Source organism: Macrobrachium nipponense, chromosome 12, assembly GCF_015104395.2.
Source record: "Macrobrachium nipponense isolate FS-2020 chromosome 12, ASM1510439v2, whole genome shotgun sequence".
NCBI lineage: Eukaryota > Metazoa > Arthropoda > Malacostraca > Decapoda > Palaemonidae > Macrobrachium > Macrobrachium nipponense.
In genome coordinates, this window is record NC_087205.1 from 49,574,829 (window position 1) to 49,584,387 (window position 9,559).

Here is a 9,559-nt window from a genome sequence, read left to right on the forward strand (position 1 = left end):
AGCCCTCAACGACTACCGGAGAGGCCTGAATCTAAATCCGCCTTATGCGGAGAGGGAATGTTTTAGGCGGATGGATGTAAGCTCCGGAAGCTGAAAGAAGCAGAGCGCAACAAATCCACGGAAGCCGAGGCTGAATACGCAAAGCAATCAACAACTCCGGAGGCGGTCGGCTGAGAAGCGACACCCACCAACCTAAGGTCCTGGAGGACCCTCTACACCCCCCCCTCTGCTGATGGGAACGGCTGTCAGCGACAACCGAGGCGAGAGGAGCACCCAACTACTGGGGGCCCCACGTGAGGGGGAGGGAAGGAGGGCTGATGGGGTGACGATCACGCGATCAGCGTATCCTCGTAAATAAAAGATTACGAGGAAAACCCAGGCATAGCCTATGTAGGCTAACCGACCTAACATCCAAATATACATAGACAAAATAAAATCAATTACTTAAAGCTAAAAGAAAATCATGCTTTAACACGGGGGAAATGAAAATAAACTGTCGTAAAATATAAAACCGCAATGAAGGCCACTCGATAACAGTGGGCGCAAAAGGGGAAAAACTACTTGCTTACTGACAAAACGATAAGAAACGGCAAGATGAAGAAAAGAAAAAAGGGAAAATTCTTGAATGAAAAGGACGGTGGATAAACGGCGAAGCACGAAACAAAGAAACGTGCTCGAAAAAAGAACCCCCACCCCCCGTGAAAAACGTGAAAATAATGAAAATAACAAAACATAAATGGAAATCGGATCGACTAAAAACTGCCACCCAAGAATAAATAAATAAATATATACATATATATATATATACATATATATATATATATACATATATACATACATACATGTACTGAAATATCACATGTTACAAGCAGAGAGGAAGACTACTCGAAGTCGGTACAATTCAAGCGTAAATCGGTACAATTCAAGGGTAAGCCGTAAAGGCGACTTGCCGCCCGCCCCCTATTTAAAAGTGACGCCTAATAAAATCCTAAATAAAGGCAAAACGATAGGCAAATTCACTCCCTAAATATTGAAAAAGGGCGGAACCAGTACTTAACTTGGGTGAAGAGGTAGATGACGATCCGTAACCAGAATAAAAATAAAAGAACAAATAGTAATATTCGAACGTGCGTTACTAGAAATAGTGCTAAAGCAGACATATTTCACGGGAGCGACACGGCTGAGCCCAGAAATGAGTTTGTTAGCAGTTTCCATATAGGACAGACAGGGTCGAGACAAGTGCCCAGTGTCCTGCAGTCGCCGAGTAGAAGGATGGTGTTAAAGGTGAATAGTGCAGAAGTTCCCTTACCTACCTACCTCGACCCGTGAAGGAAGTCACGATACCTACCTAAGGTACGGAAAGGATGGCACGATGTTAGAATTAGGAATAGCTGATAGACTTCAGATGACAGCCAGCAACCAGTGAAAGAATCCAGGCACGATGTGAAGATACAAGCAAACCAATATCGTCAGTAGCGAACCGCCGGCACTGCTGCTGGCACTAATAGAGCTGCTGACCTGTGAGCAAATTGCATAGAAAACAGGAACATCTCAACTGTATGGCAGAGGGAGAGGGACAGTACTGGATAGTGTCTTGGGACACTATGTGGATGTGATGGAGGATACCCTTCACACCTCCCGGATTTGGAGACCTCGCCCTGCCTAGTAGCCGTCTCTCTACCTGCTGTTGTGATTACTAAAAATTGTCACTGATAGTAATATTAGTATTAGTTTGACTGCACAATGAACTTGTTGTATAGCCTTTAGTAGTGTAATTGACAGCACGTTGTATTAGGGAAATGCAGATAGGGAATTTGTAGAAAGTAACGTTAGAAGAAAATATGACAAAAAAATGAGAAAAAAAAGGATGGTTCTCTTAGGCCGTGTTCTGGTTATAGTTGATAGTATCACGATGACAGTGCATCCCATTTGTCCCCATTGAAGAATTGTAATTAAGATTTAGAGACAGAATTATTAGTGTAAATGCATTGAAGAGTTTGTTTGAGTAAAGTAGCGAGACATATATTTGTTGAAAGAGTAGTCAGATTTTCACTGGGAAAGGGAAGTAATTTTTAAATTTGATAATGAAGTGAGAACAAATTGTGTTGTATCCCTGATATAGAGATGCCCTTAAGAATGTTTTCTCAACAAGATCGTATGATCGAGCAACTGTTATTTTGACATTGTGGGGATTGATCATATCACAAGAAAAAAAAAAAAAAAAAAAAGAGCAATAAGAGTAGCAGACGCTCTTACCATGAGTAAGGCACGAGCCAGAAAGAGAGAGAGAGGAACTGCGACGCATACAGTTAAATGTTTCAGTTACACCTGAGGGTGAGTCGCACAGAAAACAGGCGAGTCAGCTGTTCTGTAAACGTGTAGAGTGACTGCCCTGGAGTGTGTGTGGGTTTGCTATTGTGTAAGGGAGTTAACTGACAAGTCACAGTTTTCTGAACATGCACGAGATAAATTCTTCATAAAAGAAAGGAAAAAAAAGATTAACTTATTGTGCCGCCCTTCCTCCCTCTTCGATAAAGCAAACCATCTACAATTTGTAAGTGCGTGTAGGTGCCTTGTGTAGCATGCCAGCGCGAGTCATAAGTAAATGTGTCCATCCCAAAGTGAAAAGGGAGTAACAAAAACATGCATATGCATTTTTGTTTCACGTCAATTATTGCTGAGAAATTGATGTCTAATTTTTTAAACGTTTTGTTACAGTTCCAAGCATGCCATTAGTAAATCTATGTGTTTATAACTTTATTATTTTTTAATTACATTTAAAGTCGTATTAAACACCTTATTGTACTGCATCCAATTTTTAAAAAATTTCTACTGATGCTAATTATACTGTGTCCAAAATTTCATATAATTGTCAATGCTGTTTATGTTTTGTCAATAATTTGTGATCTTCCATCGATGATGCGGGAATGTGAGATTATTTTAATTTTTTATTTTTTTTTATCTTTGCATTTTTATTTTTTATTTTTTGTTTTTATTGTGCAGCAGAAGAAAATCATTAACTTTTCTTATATTTTTACAAAATTCTCATAAGCAATGTTAAATTTTTGACTCATGTTATGTGAATTTTTGTTTATGAGAAACTTTTTTGAGCTGGAGCTGTAACTATCCATTTTTTCATTGATGTTATTGAATGTGAACCAAAATTTATTTTTCTGTATGACACATTCTGAGGCATGAGATTCTTTTGTTGTAACTTGTGTTTGTAACATGCCAAATGGCCCTACCCTAGTAGTTTTAAATTTTTCAAACTGGAACGGTATGACATTCAAAATCAATATGGCACTCAGAGGTTGTGGCACTCAAAGAACAGCAATGCGCAAATCATCAGATCAATGTATGTCTTGTGGGACGCAATGAGCTGATTCAATACAGTTTTTAATATGCCTTTCCGTGATATTCTGAAGTCCTGTGAAACTGTTACAAGTGATACTGTGTGTATGTGTGACAACACAAGTCAGCGGCCAAGGACGTTGCAAGTTGGCGTGGCTTGAGCAGTTCAAAAGAGTGCCACGCATTTCTATATCCCTTCTTGATTGGCCCTTGTGTCTAAGGAGCAAGAATAACTAATCAGCTTCTTGCATAACGATACTGTGTGAATGGGGTATTTGAAACAGAGGCTGCACCAGTGGTCAAATGAGTTCGTTAGCGGGTCCCATACAGGACAGACGAGTGCCCAGTGTCCCTCAGTTGCTGTCGGCCGCCACACAAAGACATGTATTGCCATGAGTGTCAATAAGAGTCCAACATGCTGTCCGGTTGTGCACTAGCATAGCGTAATTTTCAAGTAAAGGCCACCTGTGTATTTAAGAATACACCTGTGTTACACGTTCCCTCGATTATTCTGGTGATAGAAGTTCACTCTCGACTTGGTCCCATTGCAGAATAACCACTGGTTCCATGCAACGTAAAAACACCATACAAACAAGCTTATAACAAACTAACCACCAAACAGAGGACACAATAAAAATTGTATAGTACAGTGGTACCTCGAGGTACGAAATTAATCCGTTCCGAGGCGGCCTTCGTGTCATGAGTTTTTCGTATCTTGAACTGCATTTTACATGTAAAATGGCTAATCCTTTCCAAGCCCTCCAAAAACACCCCAGTAAATTTTTATAATAAAGCTAAATTGACCTATAAACAATGAAATACTACAACAATTTGGACCATTCAATACCTAACTTAATACGTACTGCTAATATGCCTGTAAATAAAGTGTATTAGTGTACATGGTATGCAAGAAATACTGTACATACATACGTACGTATGTAATAAAATGTGGAAGCTTACCTTTCGAGTGAGGCTATCTCCGAAAGTGGCGACAGAGGAGGAGGACAAACGGCAGATAGGTACATACACTTAACTTTACGAAACACATAAAAAAATGTAGGAAAACATACATAAACTACACTTTATGAAACACATTAACAAAACTGTAACACTTAACTTTAGAAAAAACTAAAATTAGAACAATTTTTTTTTTTTTTTTAATACAAAATTTCTACTTCTTCACCACTTTCAACTTTCTGTTTTTTAGTATCACTTGGTTCTTCCTTTTTGCTTACTCCTGCTAGTACTAAAGGCCTCTTTAAAAATTAACTATCCAAGGAAGATTGCTTCTGCCTACTTTTGACAATGTTCCTGAAACGACTCAGGCAAACGTCATCGAACTGTGCAAGCATACGACCTGTGTAAGCCTTTTCAGGGTGTCTCTTTTCTACGAATGATTGCACCTTATGAAAAGCAGCTAGAACATCCTTAATTTCTGCCGTTGTCACAGGATCCTCCTCCTCCTCCTCGCCTCTGCTAGAGAACTCCTCTTGAACGACGTTATGTTGCATGGCCTCCAACTCCTTCAGGTCATCCGTCTTAAGCTCCTCTTGGAGCTCCTCGAGAAGGTCGTTGATGTCATCCTCGTCGACGACCAGCCCCATGGACTTGCCAAGTGCAACTATCTCGTCAAGATCTGGTTGCAAAACAGTTTCAGGATCGTCAACAGTTTCTGAATCTGCAGCACCAGCTTCGCCCACGTCGAATCCCTCGAAGTATCAGGCGGACATGGCATCAGGCCAGAGTTTCCTCCACGAAGAATTCAAGGTTCGCCTCGAAATCTCCTGCCAAGCTTGGTCGATGAGTCAGATGCATATCACAACATCGAAATGCTCCTTCCAAAATTCACGCAAGGTGAGGTTTGTGGTATCGGTGATGTCGAAACATCTTCGTATACAGCTTCTTGAAGTTCGATATCACTTGCTGGTCCATGGGCTAGAGGAGAGGGGTGGTGTTAGGGGAAAGATAAAGAACCTTGATGAAGGAATACTCTGCTAGGATATCTTCCTCGAGGCCAGGAGGGTGAGCAGGGGCATTGTCCAACACCAGCAGGCATTTCAGGGGGAGGCGCTTCTCTTCCAAGAATTTCTTCACTGTTGGGCCGAAACACAGATTTACCCACTCGGTGAACAAAAGTCTCGTTACCCAGGCTTTCGCATTACCCCTCCACATCATTGGAAGCTTCTCCTTCAGCACTTTGTGGGCCTTGAAGGCTCGAGGAGTCTCGGAATGATAGACAAAGTAGGGGCTTCACCTTGCAATCCCCACTGGCATTGGAACAAAGTGCGAGCATAAGCCTGTCTTTCATAGGCTTATGCCCGGGTAGCTTCTTCTCTTCCTCCATGATGTACGTCCGACGAGGCATTTTTTTCCAAAAAAGGCCAGTCTCATCACAGTTGAAGACTTGCTGAGAACTGTAGCCTTTGTTGATCATCATCTTGTCGAACGTCTTTTTAAAGGCTTACGAAATTTTTCGAACCACCCACGTGAAGCCTTGAAGTCTGGGGTTGACGTTGATGTCTCTTCTCTGTCGTCTTCGGCCTGGGCAATCAAATCGCCGAAAATAGTGCTGGCCTTGTGGGAGATTGCCGTCTCGGTTATCGTATTGCCAGCGATATCTTTGTCTTTTATCCAGACAAGAAGAAGCCTTTCCATCTCGTTGTGCATGTGGGTCATCTTGCTGAACAAAATAGTGACGCCCTTGGAAGGGGTAGCTGCTTTGATGGCATCCTTCTGCTTAAGGATGGTGCCTATTGTCGACGGATTTCGGCCGTATTCCTTGGCGATCACACTCAATCGCATACCAGCTTCGTACTTCTTGATAATCTCCATCTTCGTCTCCCAAGAGAGCATCCTCTTCTTTCCGTGAATTTCAAGTTTCTTGGGACCCATGACTACGTATATACTGTGCGTAATTATGTTATGTAGTACGTATACGTATGGAGTAAAGTTCTCACACAACACGATAAAGTATACTTCAATGAAATCACTAACGAATTTACGTTAATAAACGAAATCGTTAGAACGAACGAATACCGGATGCGTACGATACAGATAATGCCGTGCAGTGGCGAAAAAAAAAGCACTCCGCTACGTAGATGCATGATGGGATCATGGGAGAGATGCTGACCAATAGGAAAGCAGGATCTTATGGCGGTGACTAGCATCAGTAATTAATGGGAGAGCGGTAGATGGTGGTGAGCCTACTCAGTTGGCGGCGCTCAAGTTTCAAAATTGTTATCGGTGGTCCGGGCGAATCTCAGACTTTACAGCAACAACCTTTCGTATCTCAAGTTTTTTGTAAGTTGAGCCTTTCCTATCTCGAGTTTTTCGTAAGTTGAGCCTTTCCTATCTCGAGTTTTTCGTAAGTTGAGCCTTTCCTATCTCGAGGTACCACTGTGTGGGTTTTTTTATAATATTATTAATATATATATAAATAGATAAATGCCACAAAGGAAAAAATAAACGACGGAGTCTGCAAGATCTTTCGACTTAAAGTCCTTTACTGAAGCAGATACTGACAAAAATACGAGAAAATGACAATACAAGAAGGTTCGTATAAACTGACAGATATGGATTATAAAGGGATTAGTACCTAGAATCCGACACCTGGAAGATAAGAAACCTTCCCAAACAAGCATAAACAAAGGGTGCAATTAAAGGTTTAAGACAATCATCTCAGATACAATCTCCAGACAATTAAAGGATTATAGGTGACAGCAAAGGCTTAGAAGTAAGGCTAAGCCAGCATAAATACTTTGTAAAAACTGGGCAAAAATCTAATGCATTATTTATTCATTTAAGTGAAAACAACCACCGAATTAATTGGATTGATAGTTCAGTAATTGCACGGTCAAGAGATGTTTTATCACAAAATCTTTTAGAATCTGCTTTAATACAACTTACTTTTCATTGTAATTTCAATGTTAGTCGTGGCCTTTTTCATTTAGACCCTTGTATCTGTAACATGTTTAAGAATGACCTCAAAGATATAATTACTGACTTAAATAAAAATCAGTTGCCTTAGAGTTATTAAATTTTATTGTAATGTATGTCTGTCATGTTTTGTGAATATGGTTTTGTTTACCAGGTTCCGAATAGCTGTCACCTATAATCCTTTAATTGTCTGGAGATTGTATCTGAGATGATTGTCTTAAACCTTTAATTGCACCCTTTGTTTATGCTTGTTTGGGAAGGTTTCTTATCTTCCGTGTGTCGGATTCTAGGTACTAATCCCTTTATAATCCCTATCTGTCAGTTATACGAACCTTCTTGTATTGTCTTTTCTCATATTTTTGTCAGTATCTGCTTCAGTAAAGGACTTTTAAGTCGAAAGATCTTGCAGACTCCGTCGTTTATTTTTTCCTTCGTGGCATTTATCTTTATTTATGGATTTATCACGTTCCTAACTTTCGTGATTCAGTTATACATATATATATATATATATATATAATATATATATATATGATATATATATATAATATATATATATATATATATATATATATATATATATATATATATATATGTATATGTATGTACCATTTTCAAGTGGTATTTGTGTTCGCTTATTTAATGAAGTCACGTGCATTTACTGTGATTTTTTTAAGCATATATATATATATATATATATATATATATATATATATATATATATATATATATAGATATATATATATATATATATATATATATATTCTTTATAGCTCAACAGTTTTTGGTCCTCCTCTGGCCTTATTGATAAGAGCTAAAAGGAATTTTAGCTCTTCTTTTCCCCTATGGACTACTTTATTAATCTATCTTCGTGAAAAAGTAGGACTAAAACCTCATTCATATATATATATATATATATATATATATATATATATATATATATACATATATATATACATATATATAAAATCAAATTTCCCATCCTTGCAACCCCAATGCTCTGCTCAGGCTACATAAAATGTGAGTCAGGTACTTGGACCCTGAAGGATATATGTGAGTCCCTCCTACATAGAATAATGTAGCAGGTTTTTTCATCTTTTCTGTATTTGGGTTAGGTTGTTAAAAGTAATTGTGTTTTTGAAACATTTTATATCATTCATAAGTAATATTTGATAAAAATTGTATTTAATGAAAAATGAAAGCTGTCATTTTTTTACTTAAGTTTGTGGTTTGTAGATTAAAGGTGTTCTTTATATATTTTTGCTGAAGCAATTCATTGATACATGTTTTTTGTTTATTTTCAGCGGTATATAATGCAGAATTTGTTCTTGGAGCCATCTTAAAACAAGAAGTTGATACTGAAATTGCACGATATTGGGAAGAGGATTAATGCCAATCATCTTTGGGCTCATCTGTATCGTCAAGTAATTTAATTTGATTTATCGTGTACTGCTTCTCTGCCCATGAGTGTACACTTCATGAGTGTACACACATGCACACACACATACATACATAATATATATATATATATATATATATATATATATATATATATATATATATATATATATATATCTATATATATATATATATATATATATATATATATATATATATATATATATATATATATATATATATATATATATATATATATTATATGCAGGTAGTCCCTGGTTATCAGTCGGGATTCCATTTTTGGCGTGGTGCTGATACGCGAATACTGGCATTAACCAAAACTCAGCAATTTATGGTGCTGAAAACCAATTAATGTTGCAGATAACTGGTTAATGGAGCCACTTTTAGGTATGTTATGGTGCCATAACTCTATTACGGTGCATTATGGCACAGATAACCAAAACTCTGCATGTTATGGCACCATAAATCGCTGATTTTATGGCGCTAGACAAGTACCATAATACCATATCGTCATTAACCGAGTCCGCCAATAACTGGGGCTATATATATTTATATATACTTACACATATATAATGTAACATGAAGCATGCATGTGTGTGTAAGCATGTATTAGCCATATGTCCATGAATTATGAATTTTTTCTGATTGAGCTAAAAATGTATATGTTAATTATGATGATCAGTACTTTTTGATTAACCATTCAACACAAGTTTACAGTTGTTAAGTAAAAAGCTCTAGCTAGATGTCTTTTAGGTGAAGCTTTTTGATGTGCTGCATTTATTTATTTATTATTGGATTTATTTTACTCGGAAAGTTATTACATATGATGATTTATGTATTAAATATGAAGACAACT

The 9,559-nt window shown here is 37.8% G+C and overlaps 1 protein-coding gene across 1 annotated transcript in view; it reads left to right on the forward strand.

The window, feature by feature from the left end:
- The window catches only part of LOC135224520 (PAX-interacting protein 1-like), a 363,885-nt gene extending 355,073 nt beyond the window's left edge, over positions 1 to 8,812 (forward strand). Inside the window, exon 19 of the mRNA XM_064263576.1 lies at positions 8,589 to 8,812. Coding sequence (XP_064119646.1) covers positions 8,589 to 8,674 — 86 coding nt within the window. The 3' untranslated portion in view covers positions 8,675 to 8,812. The remainder of the gene's footprint in view (positions 1 to 8,588) is intronic.
- The last annotated feature ends 747 nt before the right edge of the window (positions 8,813 to 9,559 follow it).